Raw genomic sequence first — 27,387 nt, 5'->3', positions numbered from 1 at the left:
TTGTCAAGCGATCTACCACAACCCAAATAGAATCGTGGCCTTGATGTGTTCTTGGCAATCCGGTAATAAAATCCATGGAAATACTTTCCCATTTATTACCTGGGATTTGCAAAGGATGCAACAACCCAGCCTGTCTAAAGCGTTCAGCTTTATTTGCCTGACAAATCTGACACTTGAGAACATAATCTTCTACATACCCTTTCATCTTCGGCCAATAAAAAGTGTGTTTCACTAATGATAGTGTCTTGTGTACCCCAGGGTGTCCAGCAGAAGGGGCGTCGTGACACTCCCTCAGAATCTTGGACCTAATGTCCGGGAGCTGTGGTACACAAATTTTGTCATCACGGAATAGTAAACCATTCCGAATCATCCACTGACCTCCTGCAGCCTGAATGGTAGACTGCGCAGTCACCGAGTCTTGGTCAATCAATGAGCTCCCGTCCTGGATCTTCTGCCAAAATGGACCAAAATAACTATCAGTCCTGCAAAGCCCTCTCAATGACTGAAATAAGTCAGTAGAAATCTCGGTGAACGACAAAGTATTCACCTCTCTAATCCGACTAAGCGCATCTGCAATATTATTCATGGACCCTTTCCGATAACGGATCTCAAAATCAAAATCTTGCATTAACTCTGCCCAACGAGCTTTCCTGCCTCTCAAATCATCCGCATCACACACATACTTGATTGACTGATGATCAGTCAATACCACAAACTTGGAGCCATATAAATAATGTCTCCAAACCTTGAGAGCATGAATCACAGCATAAAGCTCCTTCTCAAGGGTTGGCCAACGAGATTGAGTGTCGTCTAGCTTTTTACTTTCAAAAGCAACCGGTCTACCATCTTGAAATAAAGCAGCCCCAATAGCATAGTTACTGGCATCAGTTTCAAGAACATAAGGCCGACTAGGATCAGGCAATGCTAAGATAGGTGCTTCCTTGACTTTATCTTTCAAAAGTCTGAAGGCCATATCCAAATCGTTATTCCAAGTGATAGGCTGATTGGACTTACGTCCACGACCTTTCAATAAGTCAGTCATCGGTAGTGTGAGCTGAGAGTACTCCCGTACAGATTTCCTGAGAAAAACAACAAAACCGAGAAAAGAACGAAGTTGTTTCACTGTTCGCGGTATAGGCCAGTCCAAAACCTTCTGAACTCGGTCATAGTCAATGCTCAATCCATCTCTAGTGATCTTGTGTCCCAAGTAAATGATGTCGGTCATAAAGAACTCACATTTACTCATCTTGGCATATAGTCGATTCTGTCTTAAAATAGCTAAGACAATCGTGAGGTGTCTGACATGATCCTCAAGAGTACGGCTATATATCAAAATATCATCGAGGAACACCACCACAAATTTCCCCAAATGTTCACGAAAAAGATCGTTCATCATTTGCTGGAAAGTGGCTGGAGCATTGGTTAACCCAAAAGGTAATACGAGAAACTCGTAATGGCCATACCTAGTCCGAAAGGCGGTTCTTTCGACATGCCTTTCATGAATACGTATCTGGTGATAACCAGTACGTAAATCTATCTTCGTGAAATATTTCGCTCCTGCTAACCGGTCAATTAGGTCATCTGATCTAGGGAGAGGATAACGGTTCTTAATTGTCAACTTGTTCAATCTTTTGTAATCTATACACATTCTCCAAGTATTGTCCTTCTTTCTCCTAAGCAACACAGGTGCACCCCAAGGTGATTTACTTGGACGGATCTGGCCCATCCTCAAATAATCTTCGAGTTGTTTAGCCAACTCATCTTCCTCAGCTTGGCTCATCCTATAAGGTGGAATACTCACAGGATGAGCACCAGGGATCAAGTCAATACGATGATCTACTGTCCGTTCAGGTGGTAAACCCGATGGCAATTCCTTAGGAAATACATCTTGAAACGAATCAAGTATCTTCTGTAATTCTTTGCTTTCAAACACACTTAATTCATTCACATCCATGGAAGGGATGAGAAAAGATGAAAGTGGAATCAAGACACAATGGAAAGCGGTGTACAAAGAAGAATCCATTATATTTCCAAAATCAATAGTATTTACAAGAGGTCCCTGAGAGGGATGAATACAATCACCTAAAATACTATACTTGGTGTCCCTATGCTGAAAAGAAAAAATATGACTAGACCAATCTATCTGGACGCCAAGAGTCTTAAACCACTCAATCCCTAATAACAAGTCTACATTTTCCAGATGCATGACATAGCATTCCAGAGTATCTTTGTAGTCCTGAATCTGGATTGGAAGCATCTCGACCTTGCGATCCCAAACTTGTCTGCCCGCAGGTAGACGTACCTCATAGGTATGGTCGCTGAGTGTCGTGTCAAGACTCAATTTCTGCACAAGTTTGTAGTTAACAAAGTTATGCGAACTGCCAGGGTCTAAAAGAATGTGAATTTTATGGCCATTCACTTCTCCATAAACTCGGAGAAGATCATGCATGCCAAATACCTTAGAATTGAACAGACAATCAGAACAAGTACTAGGGCGAGAAAGTACAGTAATCGACGTACCTGTCAAAGACAACTGGTTAGCTGCCTTTGGCTTGGGTCCTGCGTTAGACTTGGTACCCTTTTGCTTTGGGCACTCATTACGCATGTGTCCTTTTTCTTCGCAGATAAAACAACGTCCTTCCTTCTTGAGCTTCAAAGCCCTAAGGAGTCGTTTTTTCTTCGCTGGTGTCGAACTTGTATGCTTCGAAGGTTGGTCCGAAGACTTGCCTTCATTCGTGTTAGCCATAGGTGCGGAGAACTTTCTTTTATGCTTGTTCCCCTGCTCGGTAAACGGGTTTCGATTTGGAAGAGACCATCGTATCATCATAGATACGAGCTGAATGAATGGCCTCGTCCAAGGTTTTACATTTGTTATTTTTAACCTGTAAACGGTACGAGTCTGGTAAACCAGCTACGAAAAACCCCAAAAGAGTAGTGGGATCCATCTTTGTAGCCTTCATCTGCAAGTCACGGAACTTTTGGAGGTAGACCTCATAAGTGAGGTGCTGCGAGGTCATGGTCAAAGCTGAAAACCGGGCAACAACATCGTAGTCATCCTCTTTCTTGAGGAATTCTTTCTTGAAAATATCTTCAAATTGCGCCCAAGTCATTGGCTTTGGGTTCAGTTCCTTCCACCAAAGCAAAGCTTTGTCGGACAGGAAACCTGCGGCTAACTGTATCTTCTTTCCATCATCATATGGATGCAACTGAAAGTGAACTTGCCACTTGTGTAGCCAAGTGTCCACGATCTCCTTGGTTCTCTGCTTTTGCTCGCCCCCGAACGGTTCCGGAGTAATATTGGGGCCTAAAGCTGAAGCCAAGGTATCCATTCCCGAGAAAGTAGAGAGGGTAGTGGTCAAGAGAGCGATGGGAGTTCTGCAAAGCCTGCATCTGGGCTGCGATTTGTGCCTGACGTTCCGACGAAGAAGCTTCGAGAGCTACTTTGAACTCTTGGAAATCCGATTTCGACACAAACTCGTCAAAAAGATCGGCATCAGTGCCTTCCGTAGCCGGCAAGCCTTCGTGTTCCACGAGGGGCTCCAACTCTGATTCTTGGGTCGACATCGTGAAGAGGGTACGTGGAGAGAAAATTTGATCTTTGCACAACAAAAGTGCGAGCGAGCTTGAGAGCTTGAGAGCTTGAAAACTTGAGAACTTGAGAACTCGAGAGATGTGTGGCAAGAAGTCCACGTGAGGGGGTTTATAAAGGTTTCCCAAAAGCCAAAAAATCTCGAAAAGCTATGCTTAGCTTTTGCTTTAGCTTTTGTGTTTTTTGTTTTTTTTTTCTTGAATAAATAAATAAATAAATATATATATATATTTTAATATATATATATATGGATATATATATTCGCTTTTCTTAAAAAAAATAAACATCTTGAAACCTTTGAGAGGGGGGGGTTCTTTTAAAACTTAAAAATTTTAACCTCCCCTAAAAAAAAAACAAAAACGAAAGCATAAAAAACGTTGCTTTCCTTACGTGTGTTTTTTTTTTCTTCGCTTCCCTCCTGGCGCCTGGATTAGCTGCCGGTTGCCATCGTGGACTGCTGACGTCAAGACCCCGGCTGCTTTCTTGCCGTCGCCTGCACGCCTGCCGTCGGATGATGAATCCCGTGTCTTCTGCGCCTGCAATAGCCTATGCAACCACAGCTATATGGCCACGTGGGCCTGGGCGCTGTCGACGTTGGCTGCGCAGGCCTGGCCTGGGCGCTGCCTGGCCTAGCTGCGCTAGCCTGGCTGCCTGGCGTAGGCGCTCCAGCGCTGCCTAGGCTGGCTGCGCAAGATGCCTTGGCCGCCTGGCTGTGCAGGTCTAAGGCGCCTGCAGCCGCCTGTAGCCCAACGCCTACAACTTGGCAACACACTAAACCACCAGCCCGCCAGTGCCTCCGCCAGCCGCCAGTGCCACCATCTCACAACTACTCTCGCTCTCTCTCTCATGTTCGAAGCAGGAAAGCAAACATGCTTTTTCTCCTCTTTTTCTGTTTTCTCTCATGCGACTGCACAACAGGACTCCCCTTCTTTGCAAAAGCAATCAACCCTATTCAACCTACCATCTCCCATCAACATGGGGTTCTTTGATGAAGAAAAAACACATACAAAAACTGAAAACTGCAGTATGCACAGAAAAAACAGCAAGCTTTTTAACACATACCGTACTTCGACCTCTTCTTCTCTACCTACCGACTTGCTCGTTCACGAGGTATGCTCTGATACCACTGTCAAATCCCCACGGATCTTCCCTCGTGTTCGATCTTGGTTCGAAACTCGAATCCTGCAAACAAACGAACAACAAACAAGCAAGGGGGTGCAGGCCTGACTCACCTCCCAACCATGACAGCCGTGGGCAAGCCCACAGTCTTGGCTGTCCCCACCGAGCCACAAGCTGAGCTAACTAGGTTGACGTACCGACCAATCTCCTCCTCGTGACGTCCCATACCGCCACGAAGCTGCCCTCGCGGGCCTCGAGATTGCTGTCGGCCTTGGCTGCATAAAGCAGGTGCACGTCTGCACTAGATCCAGGCTCCAAGACCATAGAGCTCTCACAAACTCGCGAGACTCTCTATATTCAATAACTAACCTTGGCCACCCTTTTATAGGCTCTTGGCCGGTCATCGGGCGTCCACACTTGGGTGCCCGCCCGTCCATACTTGGGTGCCCGCCCGTTAGTATTTCCCTAACTCAGCTCGTCAATCAGCCTGCCTAGTTCCAAGCTTCCCCAAGCCTCGAAACTAGTCTTGCATGCGTATAGCACACGGTAGATACCCACTGTGCACATGACATAAATCCCCACGGATCTTCCCTCGTGATCGATCTTGGTTCGAAACTCGAATCCTGCAAACAAACGAACAACAAACAAGCAAGGGGGTGCAAGCCTGACTCACCTCCCAACCATGACAGCCGTGGGCAAGCCCACAGTCTTGGCTGTCCCCACCGAGCCACAAGCTGAGCTAACTAGGTTGACGTACCGACCAATCTCCTCCTCGTGACGTCCCATACCGCCACGAAGCTGCCCTCGCGGGCCTCGAGATTGCTGCCGGCCTTGGCTGCATAAAGCAGGTGCACGTCTGCACTAGATCCAGGCTCCAAGACCATAGAGCTCTCACAAACTCCCGAGACTCTCTATATTCAATAACTAACCTTGGCCACCCTTTTATAGGCTCTTGGCCGGTCATCGGGCGTCCACACTTGGCCGCCCGCCCGTCCATACTTGGGTGCCCGCCCGTTAGTATTTCCCTAACTTAGCTCGTCAATCAGCCTGCCTAGTTCCAAGCTTCCCCAAGCCTCGAAACTAGTCTTGCATGCGTATAGCACACGGTAGATACCCACTGTGCACATGACACCATCCCCTCTGGCTTTGTGGAACACCACCAACAAACCTCCTGGGAGCTCTTCCCGATTCTGTGTTCCTTGCCTTGGGCTTCGTATCCGTGTACTTTCCTGTACCTTGGACCTGTACACCATCATATGGGACTGTTTAGCCTTGCTGAGCCTGATGCTCTGATACCACTGTAACACGCGGAAGCTCTGGGAGTCTTCTTTCAGCCCTAAACACTCCTGGCAACATGCTGATGCAAAACGCAGATATAGAGAGAGAGAGTAGAGAGAGAGAGATGTGCTGGAAAATTCAGTATATTTCATATAATACAAAAAGGGTACTTTGCTACAGCCCTAGGCTGCCTTCATAAAAGGTGGTAAACACCCTAAATCTGGTCCCTACTTGGACCCCTAAGACCCAATCCCTAGAGGATCGAATGGTTACAATAACAAGCCTTGGGTGCCTTTTATAGGCCCTTGGGAAATATGAAGCACTGGCCGACCAGCAGTCGGCCAGGCGACTGGACCAAATAAAACCAACGCTGAAGCGCCTGTCCTCCACCATGCAGCCGAGAGGTGCTGTAGTCAGCCGACAGCATCCTCTGGTCCTCTCCAAGTCTGCCCTAGCCAATCTACACCCTGTGCTCCATAATCCAAGCTCTAATGGTCTTTTTTTGGTTACCTCTGTTGGAGGATCTCTGAGAAATGTTCATGGCACATTCATGCACATGACACTCTTGGCTTTCATCTTTTGTCAGTGCATGACGTTTGCAAGACTGGCATGCGGGTGGAGTTTGATGAGCATTTTGTTGCTATATGGGACAAAGCAACAGGCCAGGTTGTTTGGGAAGGCGGAGTGGAAAATGGGATTTACAAACTCTCAGCACTCTCTTCTCTTACAGGTACTCAACTTGATGATTTTTGGCATCTCAACACTCTCTTCTCTTACAGGTACTCCCGATGATAGAGGGGGGAAGCATTCGTCCCGGGTTCTTTATGTTCCATCTCTTGGCTTTCATCTTTTGTTAGTGTATGAGGTTTGCAAGACTACCGGGAAAAAGAATCGGATGATGACAGTCATCCAAGAACAAGTTGGAATCCCGTCATCAAGTTTAGCAGAGGGGGATGTCATGTGCATGAATGTGCCATGAACATTTCTTAGAGATTCTCTAGCAGAGGTAACCAGAGAAAGACCATTAGAGCTTGGATTATGGAGCATAGGGTGCAGATTGGCTAGGGCAGACTTGGAGAGGACCAGAGGATGCTGTCGACTGACTACAGGACCTGTCGGCTGCATGGTGGAGGGCAGGCGTTTCAGCGTTGGTTTTATTTGGTCCAGTCGCCTGGTCGGCCAGCATTTCATATTTCCCAAGGGCCTATAAAAGGCACCCAAGGCTTGTTATTGTAACCATTCAATCCTCTAGGGATTGGGTCTTAGGGGTCCGAGTAGGGACTAGATTTAGGGTGCTTACCACCTTTTATGAAGGCAGCCTAGGGCTGTAGCAAAGTACCCTTTTTGTACTATATGAAATATACTGAATTTTCCAGCACATCTCTCTCTCTCTCTCTCTCTCTCTCTCTACTCTCTCTCTATATCTGCGTTTTGCATCAGCATGTTGCCAGGAGTGTTTAGGGCTGAAAGAAGACTCCTAGAGCTTCCGCGTGTTACAAAGAGATGGAACATAAAGAACCCGGGACGAATGCTTCTCCCCTCTATTCATCGGGAACGATCTCCAACCTGCCCTCATTGTGAATCGGGATAGTGGACTTGTCACCAATAAAGATGTGATCTGTTTGCCTCCAAAGATCCTGTAACAACTCTCGGGAAGGAGTCATGTGCCTGGAAGCACCATTGTCTAGAATCCACTCCTGATTATCCCCAACGGTGAGACCAACCGCCTCCCTGTTCGAAGAAGATGAAGCTCCGATGTGCATAATCTCTAAGTGCACAAAAGCTGGAATCTTCGTGGCTGCAGAGCTGAGGAATTTGCACCTTTCTCAGTGCTTCGCTGAGGACAATTCCTCGAGTAGTGACTCTTCTAGCCACAATGGTTACAGGTCCACTCAGCCTTCAAGGCATCACAATCCGAGTCGGGTGTCTTCTCAGAAGACTTCACTTGTGAGGACTTCCCTTTGCCCTTGTTGTTGTTGTTGTTGTTATGGCCTTTCGATCGTTAGCCAGTCAAAGCCTCAGAACCTCTGCCCTGTGGAGGGTTCAGAAATCGCTCCTCCTGGTCCAAAACCATTGGCACAAGCTCCTCCCATCTAATGGTGCTGAGCCTCCTGCCGGTGATCAAAGAAGAATAGAAAGCTGAGTACTGAGGGGATAGATGAGACAGTAGGTGATGGCCATGTCCTTTGATGATATCTCCTTCCCAGTCTGAAGAACCTCTTGCTGAAGAGCTTGGAGTTTGTTGATGTGCTCTCGCATCGTCGAAGACTTTGCAGGATTCATCACTCGCATTTGCACTTCCAAGGAAATCCTCTTCATGGGCAAAATACCCGATTGTATAAAGAAGCCTAGAGGCTAGTGTTGCCAGATCCTTCGAGCCAACGTCATGTGTTTGATATGATTTATCACTTGGGGTGTGCAATTGAGGAAGATGAAAGAACGCACACGGGCATTGACACGATTCCACAACTATGCCTGGGCCTCCTGCTCTTTCTTAGTGGATAGTGAAGGTTCCTCCAACAACTTTGGCCTGGGAACTCCAACTATGATGAAATCAGCCAAATCATAAGACTCTAAAAGAGACTCCATCATTACCTTCCAGATGCCATAGTCATTCCTACTGGGAACGTCGGGAGGGTGGGGATCTTCACGTGTTTCTCTGCCATCTTGAGCAAATCTGCCATCTTTGGGGGTTCACGAGGTCTTGTGAAGGGAGGTTGTGGGAAAAAAATGAAGAAGAGGCTGCACTTGCTTGCAAGGTGGCTGTCCAGCAATGATGCCCGCCTTCTACTTGCTTCTCCACGTCCCGTATGGCCCGAAAACACTCCAATCAGCACCAAACGCAGAAATCCCGAATGCTTTCACTGTCTCCAAAGGTTCAAGCCACTTAGGGCTCTGATACCATGTCGGAATGAGCAGCGGAAATGAGACAAACACCCGAGAGAGAAAAATGCAGAAATGCTGGAGAGAAGTGCTGTATAAACTCTGCTATATGCACGATATCTGGTACAAACTGGTGTGGGGGGAAGATTTGCTATATATACATGAAGGAACTGGGCCGACAGCCCCTGTGTAGGCCCATGACTAGGCCTGGCCTAGTCGGCCAGCAAAAAAAGCCTAGTTGGCTCGCCCACAACCAGCACCACCTGGTCGGCCAGCAAATAGTCAGGCCCTCCTGGCTAGCAAGCTCCTACAGCAGACCAGGGAAACCCCACGACTAGCAAAAACTCGGGAAAAATATGGGCAATGGGAAAAATGAACAAATACTCACACCGGGCGGGCACACCCACAACACTGGCCCTCACTCCCTACAGTGTAATAGGGTAGACAGGAGATGACTGCTAACAGACCCTGCCACACACTTACTGTCCCGGTGGATTGTATCTCTATTTATGAGGATGTATTGCGCTTTTACACTTGAGCCTAGGTGTAGCACATAGGGATTTATTTGACAATTTTGTCAGTGATAGCTCAGTTTTAGTTTAGTTCGTGTTTCATTTTCAGTTTGTTATTCCATGACTCAGTTGATAGATTCATTATAACTTTTGGTCTCATAGACCCTTGCAGTCTTTTGCAGATGTTAATCTCTCTCTCTCTCTCTCTCTCTCACTCTCTCTCTCTCCAATTTTATGTAAGACCATTAAATAATGCTTGTTTTGTATGGCTTGCTGCAAACAGATGAAGATTCTTGTGGTGGGTGCTCTGGGAGGAAGGCTGGATCATGAATTTGGAAATTTGAACGTTCTCCATACTTTTTCAGCCATCCGAATAATTTTGTTAAGTGATGAAAACATGACATACCTTCTTTCAAGAGATTTCACTCATAAAATTCACATCAATTCTTCTATTGAAGGTCCACATTGTGGGCTTGTGCCATTGGGAGCCCCTTCTGCAAGCACCACTACAACAGGCCTCAAGTGGAATCTGGGTATGTAAGTGCATTCAGCTTCAAAGAGGATTGGGCTGCAACATACACCTTTGTTGTTCCTTCTCGCTATAAAACTGGTTGAGCTTATCTCTGTTCTTAATGGAGTAGTGTCGTGCGCTACAAAACTTGTGCTTCTCATGTGCACCTTTGTTGTTCCTACTGGCTCTCCAAAGAGTAAGCTTGAGCTTTGTTTTCTTAATGAAGTAAATTTGTTGGTTTTTTTCAGAGAAGGCTTCGATGAAGTTTGGTGGCCTCATCAGTGTATGCAACCAACATGAAGATGAGATTGTCACAGTATCATCGGACATCGACCTGGTTTGGACTATAACAATCCAGCAGCTAAATAAACGTTTACAAGAGTTTCTTGTGTCAAATATCAAATATGGTGGGGTGCACTAATGCACGTCCAGATAATTGTTCAAAAAATTTGATATCACAACATTGTAACCACTATATTAAGAAGTGCTATCATTATCAGTAACAGTTCAAGTTTCTTTTGATTGAGGCTTCTCTAGCATGATAATAATTGGCATTGCCCAAGGGCCAGTTCCTTACTTGCATCTCTTTTTATTGACGGGCTGAGATGTGGGTGAGCTGACCACTTGAGCAAGAGCTCACCGACAGTTATATTCTGAAATAGTGCAAAAAAGCCTGCGTGGATCTTTACTCTTGACAATTTTGAATGTCAGACTTAGTGCTGTTTGCTAGGATTTAACTGAGACTTGCTCCTTTTTGTTAATTGATTCTAAGCCATGGGTAGCATAATTGCATCAAAGAATGTACGCATGAATCAACCGATGGTGATGAGAAGGATTCATCATGGTAGATTTACTCAAAATTGTTTGCCCAACATATTCATGCTGTATCCCAAACTCCAAAAAAAATCTATGAAAAATTCCTATGGTTTTTGGATCTCTCATTTTCCTGGAACAGCGCTCACCTCCTGTGGAAGCCGCATGAATGGCCTCTCCCTTTCTCTCACAAAGATAGAAAGAGAGAAAGGGAGAGAGGGCTGCGCGGTGGTCTGCAGGGAGAGGGCTCCACAAAACTGCCCTTCCGCGCAAAAGCAGGAGAAACTGGATGGAGAGAGAGAAAGGATCGAGAGCTTTACATGCACAGAGAAGACGAGAAAAGGGACGGGATGGAGGAGGGGTTAACGTGCAGGGGCCTTCCCTGTTTAATGTTCTAACTCCTCAACCTGCCTTCCGTGTTTAATGGTATGTAAAAGGGGCCCCAACAATGAAGTGTTTGAAATTTTTTTGGGAGACTCTTTGTTATTACCCAGCCAATTGCTCTACGTTCCAAGATTTCTCTTTTCTCTCCCCTTCTTGTCCCAAAGTTGTTCATGGTTAATATGTAATGGAATCGATACGCTCATGAAATATATATTAACGGTACGTGAAAAAATGGTGTCATCTTTCATGTTTTCATTAGCTAGGCAAAATCATGCCCCTAACTTAGGCCGCTTGCACATTGCTCAAACATAGTTAGTAAAAGTCTTTTGTGGACAGCCTCTAAAGCCTGACCATCGGAAGACAAACAAATGGACATCTAAAAAAACAAAAAATTTAAAATTACCAAAAAGCGAGGAGGGATGGGCAATCCTTAAAGTTGATGTATGACGACATGCTAACTCCCGATTGATAGATTTCATGGCTACTTACAAGTATGTATTTAGTGGCATTTCACTTTTGTGATTTACTAACTTCCAAACAATCGCTTCATTTATGGTGAGTTTGATTCTTTTAGTCTAACCTCTCGTTGCGTGTTGAAGAAAACATTGTTGGTTTTTTTTTGTGGCTTGTGCATTGATTTCTCACTGACATAAGATGTCATTAATTGACTTTTAGGCTTGCCCAAGTTTTACTTTTCAATTATCAATAACATAATTGTAGCCCATGGCATTGTAATTGACACACCAATGCAAAACAATAACATGCATTAGAGGTTGTTAACTTTAGTGGGGATGGGGTCCCTAAGCTTGGAGTTTTGATTGAAGATCCAATACATTTATCATTGTGATAGTGCCATTCAAAGGATCTCGCATATTTCGACCCTTTTTGATTTCAATCTAGTCCTTAGGGATCAAACCTAGGCATGTGCCCTATAAGATAATAGTATTTACTATCATTTGGGTGCAAAGGTAGAGATGTAGGTTGTTAGAGGATAGTCCAACGTAGAGGTATGCCTTGTAGATAGAAGATGAAAAACATCTACAAAACCCTTCGATTAGCAAGAAATCGGCACTAACCATAGACTATTAACCAAAGACTTCCACTTGAGTGTGCTACTTTGAGTACATGCCAAGAGTCGTTTATGAAGATTGAAGGAAGAGCTAATGAACACTTCAATCTTTTGCCAAGAGTAGATCTCAAAGACTACAACAATACATTGTACTCATCTTACCATGAGCAGATCTCAAAGACTACAACAATACCTTGTACTCATCTTACCATGGTGAGGCAAAGTGCATTTGATATTGGCTTAACTCATAATAGAAGAGATTTGAAGCATTGAGATGACCTTTGGGATTAAAGAGTCAACCTTAAAGAACAAAAAAGAATTGATTATAGGTCTTGAGAAAGGCGTAAATGAGGCCAGAATATAGAAAGGTTCATCAAAAAGTGCTTAAAGACAAGGAATCTAAGTGTTATAGGTGTCGGTGGATGTATATTTATGTGACTAGTTCACATATAGTTGCAGGATGATAGGTTACAGTAGTTGTGTTGGAGATTATAGGTTTTTTCTACAAGTGCAAAAGTTTTTGCAAGCACTATTTAGTAAGTTGTAGGTAATTATGTCTTACAGTCTATCCTAAATTGTGAGCAAGAAGCACTATTTAGTAAGTTGTAGGTAATTATGTCTTACAGTCTATCCTAAATTGTGAGCAAGAAGCTAGTCAAGAATAACTTCCCAAGCATGGAAGTTTTCAGGATGACTGATTTCCTTATGGGAAAAGGATATTGGAAGTTCATCACACGTGATGAAAAGGAGCCAGAGATTGGTGAAAAAAATGCCACCCTTTTTGTAGGCATATAAAGCATCGCGTAAGAGCTAGAAAGGTGTTGTATTGGTTGTCTATCAGTGTGACGGATTCTATAATTACGCATATACAGGATACATAAATACTTGAGGAGGTTGGGGACACCTTGATGAAGATGTATAGCCGCATAAACACTCAAGCTTGAAAGATGCAGCTAAAGCGCAATGTGACAAGAGGAAAGCTGAGTATAAATGATTATTTAATGAGACGATTAAAGTTCTTGCAAATGTCCTTGCTTTTATTGGATCACCAATAGATGATGATGATATGGTATCCGCTATGACCTTAAATGGTCTTAGCAAATAATACACCTAATTTCAGACCTCCATTGGAGTTCAAGAGAACTTTCCTAATTTTCAGGAACATGTTGCTCTCTTCTCATCCATCTTGAGGAGATGAATATTGGTTGAGGCTCATTCTCTGGAGATTCCCATGAGTAGACCTTTTACTCAGTTATAGGTAGCGGTAGGGATAAATTATCATCTAGAGGTTGAGATTGGAAACATAAATCATGGGCAGCAACAACAATAGAAATCTAATGTATAAAGAGATGGAAGAGGTGACTCTAGAGATAAGCGGAGCCAGAGAAGCCGAAGTGGTTGGTCAAGAAACCAAAATGTAAATAGCATAGAGTGCTATTACCATGGCAACAAATAGGGCCCATGGAAAAGGACTGCCATAAAAAGCAGAATGATATAAAAAATGAAAAGTTACATCATCCAGTAAACATGGCATGACAGAAGTGAATAACTGTTTGTGATATAGGACATGCTTAGTTCCATGGGAGGAGACGAATTAAGATTAGAAGATATTTGGTATGTGGATTCTGGTGCCTCTAACCACATGACCACTAATGCTGAGTAGTTTGGAGATATGTAGAAAATGAAAAAACAAGGTTATGTAGAAATAGGTGATGATATTGCGCACCCCATTGCACATGTTGGTAAAGTGACATTGTCTATTTAGGATGAAAAAATGAAGTACTTGGAAGATATATTTTATGTTCCAAACATTATGCTATGGATGTATTGAATATATGCATGTTTCCGATGAAAAGAGAACAAAGTTGAATCCAAAGGTAGAGAAATGCATCTTCATTGGTTATGCTTTGGAGTAAATACACTAATACGAAATATATCTTTATTAATATAAAATAGGCATGATGATATCTACACTTCAATGGATATATATGCTTTGGTGGTAAACATTTTCAATACACACATGAATTCCAAAGAACACTCTATAAAGGGAAGCAAGTTAGTAGAAAGCTCTAGAGTTATTGGCAAAGGTTGAATTTCTAAGCTCAAAGCAAGGTTAGATACAATTTGGAAGGTAAACCGTAAGCCAATCCACATAGAAATCCAATGTATAAATCTAGCAACAATGATGTAAATTAATTTTCTTTGACATGGCGAGGCATATGCAAGACCTGTGCGTTGATAGGGGGAGGATGTGTATACGTGGATCACTGTTAGGTTTTCTCATCAAAACAACCCTGGTTCTCCTTGCACACCAAGAATAACTAGTTAGAATGCTAAGCTTCTCATCAAGGCTCTTCTTTGAGCCACTAGAGTCGATATCCACATATGAGTGACCTGTTGAGACAGATCAGGTATAAAAGTTTGATCTAAATTTTTCTTCCCTTTATGTGATGCATGTGTACCTACATCTGTCCTCAACTTGCCTGACCATGGACTAACACTGGATCCACTGCTAGACTACTCTCCAGGTCCACTAAGCACCTATGATTGCTGCTCTATATGTAGGGCAACATCATTACTTCTTACATGGCCTTCAATTGTGTATACCAGCTACTCATCTCATCAAAGACAACATCTCTGCTTACTTGCATCTCACGAGTGGATAGGATTATAACATTTCTTAGGAAGACCATTTATGCGAGAAGCTAAAATGGTCCATGATTGGTCCAAAAACCATGTCTAACTACTACAATTTGATGACTCAATCCTTAGAGTAGACCTAGTGAGATTGGTCACATTCATTCAATGGGTAGTGATGGACTATTCGACTAGAGATCTAATCCTGCCATCCATTCAACCCCTTTGCAATTCTGCTATACTTGTAGAGAAAAGACCGATGTAGGGAAGGACCCACCCTACAAAGATGCTAAAAAACAAGCTTTCGAGCCTGAAGATGATCTAAAATGGATACACATGATGACTACAATCGATAGCTAGAGAGCTACAGGATCTACTGGTGAGGAGCTCCCTAAGGTCCTATCCCTATGAATGATTCGTGCTCTACCTTATGATACCAAGGCGATTGGTTATTATAGTGAATTTGAGTCCACATGGCAAGTCATACACCATAGGGGAATGCAAGTTAGTGTTTGATAATGCCAAATGTAACCCCACAAGCAAAGGAAAATGAAAAGGAAAGGAAAATGAGCCTGATTTATGCCCAGCACTATGAGAAGGACCACAAAGAGGTTGTTGATTCTTCTTGAGTTCTATTTTACAGTAGTTGTACGGCCTAGCAAGAAACATGTCATGGCGGGTCATCTTTCCCATATACCTAATGGTGAAGCACCAATGGGAGTTAATGACAAGAATGCTACACTATTCAAGGTTGAGGCTATTCTAGAAGGGAGCAAGAAAAGTGTTAGCTAATGGTTTTCCAAAAGGAAACTGAAGAAAGATGCAAGATTCCTCCCTCCAGCTTTTGAGGTGCAAAGGTGTAAGAACCTCCCCTTTTGTTCATGTAATTATTCCCCTCTCTGAAATAGAAGAAAGATCTTGTTTAACCCTGTTTTGGCCTAGAGAGAGAAAAAGTCTAGAGAGAGAGATAATCCTAAATTAAGATTTCTTTGGATATAAAAATCCTCCTAGTGTCTAAAATGGATTCCCCTGAAACAGAAATTCAAAAACAACTTTCCAATGTGCATTTGGAATTAATTGAAAATGTGTATAAAGGACCTTAGCCTAAGGGTCTATATTTTTAGAAAATTTTGGATTATGGTGTCCAATTAAGGTTCCAATGGGCCAATTGGATTAATCCAAGTGTTGGGATGAGATAAATCTAAAGAATAAAAGAAAATACCCAAAAATGAGTAAATGCTCACATAAGATGAAGAGTTGACTGAGTACAAGGTCTATTAGTTAAAAACTATGAGATATTACTAAAAAAATGAGATATTTTGGAATAATGATGCATTTTTGACACTTGGGGGGCTCTTGAGGTAGGTGCCTAATTCACACATGTGGATGAGTTTTTAATTCAAAAAATTTGTGATATTTTTCTCTCCTCTCTCCTAGATCAGACCAAATAAAAAAGGGAACCAAACTGGTCCAACTGAACCTGGAAAATTCTAGAACCCAGTTGGACTTGTTTAGTGGCCTCCCTCATATATAAATAGATCCTTAGTCTTTTGTAAAAAAAATTTGTGAACTATACCATGCGAGTATTACATTAAAATAATGATATTTTCTATTATCCCTTAAAAATCCTCTACTTTTGGAGAGATTGGAGCTTCTCTCTCTCTTCAACAATCCTTGGAACTTTCCTCTCAACATACTAAACCGATTGATTGGTTGGGGGCTTCCTTCTAAGATAAAGAGGCAAGCCAAATCTAGAGGTAAGAAGTAATTTCATGGTTTTCATTAATATTCTCAAAAGATTTCACTTCTCAACCCCTCTCAAGCTTGAGAAGTTTCAAATTAATTGTTTTCAATGCAAATCAAGCTTTCTATAAGAATTCTAATGATTTATCACAAAAAGGTTAATCTTTATGGTTAATTAGGATGCTTTTTATGTATCTCTCTCTCTCTCTCCCAAAAGAATACTCATTCCTATGACTAATTCTTAAGTAAATGAAAGCTTCTCATTGATAAATTCTTAATTCAAAATCAATCTCTAAGCTTGTTAAGCTAGAGGTTAAGAAAATGGCTTTTTATGCTTTTATGTTAATAAAATTATGGTAAATTTATTATTTGATTCCATAAATTGGATTTAAATTCAAAGATAGTTCTTCTATCATACTTGTATTACAAAGTCTTATTCTTTCTAGAAATATTAAAAATTATTGGTAATAGCAGCGAAGCTATGGTAAATTTTTTATAAATTAATGCATAACTCATTTTTATACATAATGTGAAAAGAGGACTTCCTACCATTTTTGGGATTGAACATCCTATGCTAAAAGAATGATTTTTATCAAATTCATGGAAAACTAATTTTTAGTATTTATAAATAAATAATTAATTAAAGAAAAGAGAAATTTTTGATATTTTTATTTTTATGCAAAAAGAGAATTTCCCATGATAATGGAGATCCACGTAATTAAATGGAAAAAGAGAAGTTTTGGTATATTAAAACAATCAATATTTTTATTTAAAGAGGCATCTTAGATAAATTTATTTTATGCATGAGAAAATTTAAATGATAAAAGAGGAATTTCCATGACAATTGGAATTCAATCATTTAAATGGTAAAAGTGGAATTCTTGGCATATTTGAAATAATGGATATTTTTATTAAAGAAAAGAGAAATTTTCGATAAATTTATTTTATGAAAGAGGAATTCCCACGACATTTGGAATTCAATCATTTAAATGCAAAAAGAGGAATTCCCATGATATTTGAGATCCAAGAAATTAAATGAAAAAAGAAGAATTTTTAGCATAATTCAAATTATGAGTATTTATCAAAAGTGGAATTTTGAGCATTATTGGAAAATATGGGTAGAATTGATTTTTGTAAATCCCATGAATCTTTTACTCAAAAGAAGAATATTAAATATATTTCACTTGAGAAATTTAAGAAAGAATATGAAAATATGCATCGAAAAAAAGTACCTTGAACTAGGCCAAGTAATTGGCAAAAATTTAGAAAAGTCTCATCGGTATAGAAAGTAGAAAATGTTACTAAATGTAAATGGATGACATGTGATATGACGTAAATAGATGTGAATGGATGTGAATATGATGTGATGTAAATAGATGTGAATGGATGAGATGTGATGTGAATGGATGTGATGCGATGAGAAATGGACGTGATGTGTATCGGGATAGATGTGAATGAATGAGATGTGATGTGATGTGAATCGGGATAGATGTGAATGGATGAGATGTGATGTGAATCGGGATAGATGTGAATGGATGAGATGGAATGTGAATGGATGTGATGTGATGTGATATGGATATGGGTAGATGTGAATGGATGTGATGTGATGTGATATGGATATGGGTAGATGTGAATGGACGAGATGTGATGAGGATAGATGTGATGAGATGTAATATGATGTGACTAGATGAGAATGGATGAAGGACGATGGGAATACATATGATTGGATGTGGATTAAGCAATGTGAATTGATGTAGAAGAATGGGGAATAACGAGAAATGATGTGGAACAATGTGGAAAGATGAGAGTTCGTTAGAAACTGTATTTATGACCTATTTTTAAATGACTATTTTATGTCAAGAATGCTGGGGAAGCATTTTGACCATCTTGTGAATGAGGTCGTGGAGACCTAAGTGATAAAGTTGTAACAACGGCTGATGGAGAGTCAACGGAGGACGTCTCGCGTGTAGCAAGGTCGACCGAGGTCTTGACCAGCCTCGGTTCAATTTAAATGGTGAGCTTTTGGTACGGTGGATGATGTTAAAATTACAGCAATGTGATGAGCTATGGTGGATCAAATGCTAGAATCAATATCATTAAATGCAAGGTTGACCGAGGTCTTGACCAGCCTCAGTTCGATTTAAATGGCGAGCTTCCGGTACTGTGGATGATAAAATTACAGCAATGTGATGAGCTATGGTGGATCAAATGCTAGAATCAACATCATTAACAAAGTGATTAGATGATAATTAAGATGTAATTAGTGAGCAATTAACTAATAGCTTAATGTAGGCATGGATAATCAAAAACCAACAAATTCTCATTAGGCCAATGCCTCAATTTATAGAGTTTATATCCAAGCATCTAATTCCACTGATTTCTCCTTGATTCACTCCACCTCTTTTGCTTGATTCTCTCCACCTCTCCTAGAATATCTCCACACTTCCTAAATCTTCTCATGCTACCCTTTATTCTCTCCCAGTAGATTCTTCTCACCTTTTCACAGGTTCTCTCACATTTACAGATTCTCTTTTACAGCCTCTAGCCAAGGGCTTGTTCCCGCACACACCCTATTCACTTGTATATTTCAACAGATGAGGGACCAAGGAAGCGGCCTATGAGTAAAGCGCCAGGTGACTTGCGAAGGAGCCTAGAGGGTGCTGACCATACGATGCTCGGGCTCTGGGTCACCGAAGATACCCACACGTGCATCGAGGAAGAAAATGGAACAAGGAGTTAGAGTTGTTTTTTGAACTCGGGCATGGATCTAGTTGATTGTCCTTATTGGTCCTTAACGGATGAGTCCATGGCTCTTTTATATGGATCTGTTGGTTGATCTTGCTGATCTTCAACGAAGAGTCCATCTAGATTTTCATAAGTGAATATATTTTCGGGTACTATGAGCTAAGGACTATTGAAAAGGCCCCTGAGTGGATAGGTGGTGAGCGTTCTGGTTTGCCAATGATGCCATAGGTACACCAATATGATAGAATGATTGGAAATTAGATTTCAACTAGATATTTTGGAGGATTATGATCAGTGATACTATGGTTTCATTAAAAGATTGTTTTAAAGACAGCTGAATCTGTGAAACAGGCAATTTCATATTGGGTGTGTAAGTGGTGTGGCTATCTTGAAGTTTGCTTGAAGCGCCGGCTAGGGGGCCTGAGAACTCTTTTCCTTGGTACCCGGGGCAAAACATAACCAAATTCCTAAATGGATCCTATCACTACAGTGTTTGGGCATTTGGTTAACCCATGGGACTGGACTGATGGATCCCTAAAATGAGACTCAATTCTGTTATGGTTTGATAGATGAAGTAAATCCCAGATAGTCCTTGTTCTATGGAAAAGAATCAACAGCTGTGCCTCTCCAATGAGGAAAAAAGTGTTGGTCTCTATGATCCAAGTGCAAGTCTCTCCCATGATCTGACCATGAGACTTATGGGTTTGGTCAGATTAGTTTGGTTAGGTAAGGCTCTTGACTATGTTAGAATAAAAATATCCTGGAGGAATCGCCCGTGCTTTCTGGGCGAGGGAAGTTTTTCCGGGTTCGATTTTGGAAGAATCGAGGGATTAGTCTCTTGTCCAAATATCCGTGGGCGAGGCCTCGAGTGAGAGGCTTTGCCCTGCGCAAGAAGTGCTACTTCTGCTGTGCTAGCACCCTCGAATTCGTTGCGCGGAGGGGGCAAGGATCTTTCCGCTCCGTATCAGAGCGAATTGGCTAAAGTGGATCAACCAAGAAGCAAGAAATGTTAAAAATTTGTGAAGTACTAGTAAAAGATTGTAATTATGTGATGAAATTCATGCAAATTGATATTCAAAATAAAAATTTATAAATTGGTAATTGGGTCTTCAGATGGAAGTACCACAATTGTATGGAATACCTGACTTGCTTGAGGCCTAGATATGATGGTATTTACCTTATAATTCCAAGGACCGTGACTACCCATATATATCGTGAGTATAATTGTAGCTCTTTACTGACAATATATATGAGTAAATCTAAGACCTTGAAATTATAAGGAAAAATGCTATCCAGATGATGAATTCGAATGCTGATTGATATGGTTTTATTCTGGTTGAGAATTGATAAGTTGCTTTGGATTCTGATTGAAAGATATGAATTCTGGTTGAAAGAAGATAAGTTGAACAAAGCCACAATGAGGGTGAATGGGACAAATCCCAGTGATGATATTGGTAACTGGAATGACGATTATGGCTTCAGCAAATCACTATGAGATTAGTGGATTGTGCTGACAGACTGCTGCTGTTAACCCTTGACCTTGTGGATCTAATTAAGGGGTGACAAATTGAAAACTTGCATAACTGAAATTCCCGTGTGATCAGATGAAATTTTTGGTCTGATGGACCATTACTGTGTTAAGAATATGAATGAATTATTCTCTGATAATCAGTTTTGTATGTTCTTCTGTTACAAGGGATCTGACCCATCTAAAGAACCCCAAAATCAGTTGGATCTAAAGTTGGATTTGAATTATAAATAAAGGGACTTAACACAAATTTTCATATTGATAGGATCATGGATCGAGGTCGTCGTGGTAGGAATGATAACCCCCAATTTGATGAGGAAGACCTCGACTTGGATGTTCATAAAACTCTTCATAGATCGCAGCCTGGACCTTTCAAGGGTGAAGGGGAAAACTTGGGCGAGGTTGTGGAGAAGTGGATCGAAGCAATGGAAGAATACTTCGATGTCACCGGGTATAATGAGAAGAGGAAAATGCCTCTTGCAAGACTGAAGATAGTAGAAACAACTAGAGTGGCATGGAGAAACAACTACGAGACAAACCGTCTGGATCGAAACACCCAGACATGGAATGATCTCGAAATTTACCTACGGAAGAGATTCTGACCTCCTGGCTTTTTGGAAACCAAGATGAACGAATTCTTAGAGTTAACGTAGGGGAGCATAACTATTGAAGTGTATCACCAAGCGTTCGCTCTCCTCCTCAAATACTCGCCCACCGCTGGATGAAGAACAGCTGATGGCCAGGTTCATTCGGGGATGGACTGAACAAACCTTTGAATATCTTAGTGAAGAATGCCAAACCAGTTTCCATGGCCGAAGCAGTGCGGATGGCAAAGGATTTCGCCAAGGCCTTTGATGTCAAGGTCCCACCGAAGCCAGCACCATCATCTTTCAAAAGATTTCTAGCTCCAGAAGGTGATTCCAACCTTCCACCACCTAAGAGACAACAAGGTCAAGCTCAATATATAGAAAGTTCCAGAATGGAAGAAAGGTCCTTTTCCCAGAACTCAATCCCCTGGAATTCAACTTCAGAAGTTCCACCCTTGAACAAAGAAGTGAAATGCTATAATTATCAAGGATTTGGACATCGTAGTATGGATTGCCCAACTCCTTTTAGATCAAGGTTTTCGGGGCGGAAAAATCACGGACCAAGATTCCAGACTCCAACTTCTTCCTTCTAGAGTAATCAGGTTCCTTTCCGTCAAAATTAGGGAAATCCCAGAGGTAGACCCTCTAATCAACCCTCAGTTTCAATCCAAAGTAATGCAAGACCTTTGCCTCAGAATAGGGGAAGTCAAAGAGAGATGTTCCCAAATCGGCCGTCCACTTCCAAGGTAGTAACACTGGAAGTGATTGAAGAAGAAGAAGATGAAAGAGATTATACTCCACCTGCGAGATGAGGACATCTCAGGTTTTTTAAGTGGGGTAGGATGCAAGATTTCTCCCTCCAACTTTTGAGATGCAAAGGTGTAAGAACCTTCCCTTCTATTCTTGTAATTATTCCCCTTTTTGAAATAGAAGAAAGATCTTGTTTTACCCTGTTTTGGCACAGAGAGAGAAAAATTCTAGACAGAGATAATCCTAAATTAAGATATCTTTGGATATAAAAATCCTCCTAGTGTCTAAAATGGATTCCCCTAAAATAGAAATTCAAAAAGAACTTTCCAATATGCATTTGGAATGAATTGAAAATGTGTATAAAGGACCTTAGCCTAAGGGTCTACATTTTCTGAAATTTTTGGATTATGGTCTAATTAGAGTTCTAATGGGCCAATTGGATTAATCCAAGTGTTGGGATGAGATAAATCCAAATAATAAAAGAAAATATCCAAAAATGAGTAAATGCTCACATAAGATAAAGAGTTGACTGAGTACAAGGTTTATTAGTTAAAAACTATGAGATATTACTAAAAAAATGAGATATTTTAGAATAATGATGCATTTTTGACACCTTGGTAACGAGAGGGGGAACCTTGAGGTAGGTGCCTAATTCACACATGTGAATGACTTTTTAATTCAAAAAAATTGTGATATTCTTATCTCTCCTCTCTCCCGGATCAAACCAAATAAAAAAGGGAGCCAAACTAGTCCAAATCTTGTCCAAATTGAGTCAAACTAAACCTGAAAAATTCTAGAACCCAGTTGGACTTGGTTAGTGGTCTCCCTTACCTATAAATAGATCCTTAGTATTTTGTAAAAAAAATCTATAAACTATACCATGCGAGTATTACATTAAAATAATGACATTTTCTATTATCCCTTAAAAATCCTCTACTTTTGGAGAGATTGGAGCTTCTCTCTCTCTTCAACAATCCTTGGAGCTTTCTTAACATACTAAACTAATTGATTGGTTGGGGGCTTCCTTTTAAGATAAAGAAGCAAGCCAAATCAAAGCCACAATGAGGATGAATGGGACAAATCCCAGTGATGATATTGGTAACTGGAATGATGATTATGGCTTCAACAAATCACTATGAGATTAGTGGATTGTGTTGACAGATTGTTGCTGTTAACCCTTGACCCAGTGGATGTAATTAAAGGATGACAAATTGAAAACTTGCATAACTGAAATTCTGGTGATCAGATGAAATTTTTGGTGTGATGGGCCATTACTGTGTTGCGAATATGAATGAATTATTCTCTGATAATGAGTTTTGTATGCTCTTATGTTAGAAGGGATCTTTATCCCATGATTCTGTGGGGGGATGACCCATCTAAAGAACCCCATAATCAGTTGGATCTAAAGTTGGATTTGAATTATAAATAAAGAGACTTAACACGAATTTTCGTATTGATAGGATCATGGATCGAGGTCGTCGTGGTAGGAATGATAACCCCCAACTCGATGAGAATGAGCTCGACTTGGATGTTCATAAAACTCTTTATAGATCGCAGCCTGGAACTTTCAAGGGTGAAGGGGAAAACTTGGGCGAGGATGTGGAGAAGTGGATCGAAGCAATGGAAGAATCTTCGATGTCACCGGCTACAATGAGAAGAGTAAAATGCCTCTTGCAAGACTGAAGATAGTAGAAACAGCTAGAGTGGCATGGAGAAACCACTGCGAGACAAACCGTCTGGATCGGAAAACCCAGATATGGAATGATCTTAAAATTTACCTATAGAAGAGATTTTGTCCTCTCGGCTTTTTGGAAACCAAGATGAACGAATTCTTAGAGTTAAACCAGGGGAGCAGAACTATTGAAGTATATTACCAAGCGTTCGCTCTCCTCCTCAAATACTCGCCCACCGCTGGATGAAGAACAGTTGATGGCCAAGTTCATTCGGGGACTGAACAAACCTTTGAATATCTTAGTGAAGAATGCCAAGCCAGTTTCCGTGGCCGAAGCAGTGCGGATGGCAAAGGATTTCGCCAAGGCCTTTGATGTCAAGGTCCTGCCGAAGCCAGCACCATCATCTTATTGTCAGAACTCTTTATAGACATGGTAAGGATGACACATTAAGACACTGCCCCAGGGAGGATGAATACTTATACATCATCGAATAGGCACACCAACGGGTAGCTGGTGTACACTTCGCATGAAATGTTACGGCAAGAAAAGTCATCCAATCGGGTATTGGTGGCCTATGCTCTTTAACGATTGTGAACTATTTGTCAAAGAATTCATATGACAAGTGCCAACGTTGTGCATAGCCATAAAAGAAGGACATGATGCCATTGCATCCTGTCAGAGTCAAGCAATGTTGACAAGTGCCAACATTGTGCATAGCCATAGAAGAAGGACATGATGCCATTGCATCTTGTCAAAGTAAGGAAACCTTTTGAAAAATGGGGCTTATATTTCATTGGTCTTATTATTCGTGCTGCACGTGGTACACAAGCATGCTTCATCATTATTGTCACAAATTATGTAACTAAATGGACTGAAGAAAGACCTTCACGAAAAGTGGATGCCATGGCGACTTTTAAGTTTCTCTAAGAGAACATCATTACTCGCTTTGGATGTCCATTTGAGCTAGTGAGTGTTCAAGGTAAGAATTTGATCAATGATGTAATCAAAATCAAGGTAAGAATTTGATCAATGATGTAATCAAAATCAAGGTAAGAATTTCATCAACGATGTAATCAAAATGAAAGCATGTTAAAGTGGTACACTTTCTACTAGCTACATTGGTTGCTACCACACCTGAAGACAACCAATATAAGTGGATTCAATATCATCATAAGATGTATTTCATAGTTTATCTAGTGCCTTTTATATATAATAAATGTGAAATAAGATTAAACAATCATGTTTTAATTGTAAGATTTCTCCCCCCAACTTTTGAGATGTAAAGGTGTAAGAACCTCCCCTTCAGTCTTTGTAATCATCCCCTAATTCAGAATGCAAGAAAATATTGTTTTCCCTTATTTTTGGCTTAGAGAGAGAAAATATTCTAGAGAGAGATAATTCAATTTTGAGATATTTTTGGATACAAAGTTTCCCCTAATATCTAAGATGAACTCCCTTGAAACAAAAGTTCAAAAAGAATTTTCCTATGTACATTAGAAATTAACTTAATATGTGTATTAGAGACCTTAGCCTAAGGGTCCACATTTTCAAACATTTTTGACTAAGGTCCAAAAAGGTTCTAAAGGGCCAATAGGATTAATCCAAGTGTTGGGATGAGAAAAATACAAAGAATAAAAGAAAATTTTTCAAAAATGAGTAAATGCTCACATAAGATGATGAGTGGACCAAGGACTGGGTTTATTAGTTAAAAATTGGGATATTTTAGTAAAATTATGAATTTTTGACACCTCAGTAAGGAGGGAGAGGCCCCATGAAGTAGGCACCTTTCTCTCATCATTACTTGGTATTTTTAATTCAAAAAATGAGATATTTTTATCTCTCTCTCCTCATGCAAACTGGATCAAAAAGGGAGCCAAACTGGTCCCAATCTTGTCCAAATTGGATCAAACTGAAGCTGAAAGCCTCTAGAACTCAGTTGGGCTTGGTTAGTGGCCTCCCTCACCTATAAATAGACCCCTCTAATGCTTGGGAAGCTAAAATCAAAGGTAAGCCTTAATTCAATAGTTTTTCAATCTTTCTCAAAATAACTTTCTTCTTCCCAACCCCTCTAATGCTTGGGAGGTTTTTAATTAAATGGTTTTTTCTTGAAATTAAGTTTTCTTAATGATTCATAATGCTTAAATGGTTTAATACTAATCTTTATGCTTAATTATAGTATTTTTATCAGTAAATCTCTCTTTCTTGGAAAGATTAATCATCTTTATGGTTAGATTTTTGTTAGAAGGATGGTTCTTAATGATAAACTCATTATCTTTAACAAAACTCTAGGCCTGACAAGGTAGAGAAAAAGATTAGGTATTTTTATGATAATTATGCTTAATTATAGTATTTTTATCAGTAAATCTCTCTTTCTTGGAAAGATTAATCATCTTTATGGTTAGATTTTTGTTAGAAGGATGGTTCTTAATGATAAACTCATTATCTTTAACAAAACTCTAGGCCTGACAAGGTAGAGAAAAAGATTAGGTATTTTTATGATTTTAATCTAGTTAAAAATGATGATTAAATTCTTTAACCTTGTTTATGATTTAGAAAAATCCTATAAACTCATTTTAAAAGTTGAAAGAGTGTTATGCTAACATTTTATAAGAATTCTCCTATAGAAATGATTAATGGATGTTTTATATCAAGAGGATTAATCATAATTATGTTCATAATTATGCTAAGTATGCATAATAAAATATTTAGTTTAAAAGAGGAGTTCCTATCACATTTCAATTAGGTGTATTCATTTAAGTTAGAAAATTGAACATTCTTAGTAATTGCAGCGAAGCTATGACAAAATTTTTTAGAAAAAAAGAAAAATCTTGTTTTTATGTATAAAATTAATAATACAAAAAGAGGAATTCCTGTCATATTCTAGGCATAGATATTTTTATGCTAAAAGAATGATTTTTGTTACATTTATGAAAAATACTTTTATAGTATTTATTTATAATTGCTTAAATAGTGAAAAGATAAATTTTTGTTATATTTATCTTTATATATGTACATGCATAAATAAATTTTATGCTAAAAGTGGAGTTTTGAGCATTATTCAATAATCAGAAAAGTAAAGAAGGTTATGCACAAATTTTATAGAATCATTCAATTTATGAGAATTATGGAAATGAGTCATTTAGATAAATGCATTAGTATTTATACTAAAAGAGAAAATATGGGTATAATTGATTTTGTAAATCCCGTGAATCTTTTATTCAAAAGAAGAATATTGAGCGTATTTTATTTTGAGAAATTTGAGAAAGAATGTGAAAATATTGAATGGATGTGAATGGATATAGGAATAATATATAGGAATGATGTGCATGGATGTAGGAATGATGTGAATGGATATAGGAATGATGTGAATGGATATAGGAATGATGTGAATGAATGTGAATGAATATAGGAATGATGTGAATGGATGTGAATGAATGTGAATGAATATAGGAATGATGTGAATGGATATAGGAACGATGTGAATGGAAGTGAATGGATGTGAATGGATATAGGAATGATGTGAATGGATGTAGGAATGATGTGAATGGATATAGGAATGATGTGAG

The 27,387-nt window shown here is 40.2% G+C and overlaps 1 protein-coding gene across 3 annotated transcripts in view; it reads left to right on the top strand.

Moving 5' to 3' along the window:
* LOC147639665 (thiamine pyrophosphokinase 1-like) overlaps window positions 1-10,592 on the top strand; it is a 61,029-nt gene extending 50,437 nt beyond the window's left edge. For all 3 annotated transcript variants that reach the window (XM_086772563.1, XM_086772570.1, XM_086772573.1), the window contains 2 exons: window positions 9,665-9,914; window positions 10,141-10,592. In XM_086772563.1, coding sequence (XP_086628689.1) covers window positions 9,665-9,914; window positions 10,141-10,313 — 423 coding nt within the window. In that variant the 3' untranslated portion in view covers window positions 10,314-10,592. The remainder of the gene's footprint in view (window positions 1-9,664; window positions 9,915-10,140) is intronic.
* The last annotated feature ends 16,795 nt before the right edge of the window (window positions 10,593-27,387 follow it).

This window comes from Cibotium barometz, chromosome 3 (assembly GCF_041138505.1).
Source record: "Cibotium barometz isolate CiBa-2024 chromosome 3, ASM4113850v1, whole genome shotgun sequence".
Classification (NCBI taxonomy): Eukaryota; Viridiplantae; Streptophyta; class Polypodiopsida; order Cyatheales; family Cibotiaceae; genus Cibotium; species Cibotium barometz.
Note: the sequence above shows the minus strand (reverse complement) of the source record. Positions and strands in the feature narration are given on the sequence as shown.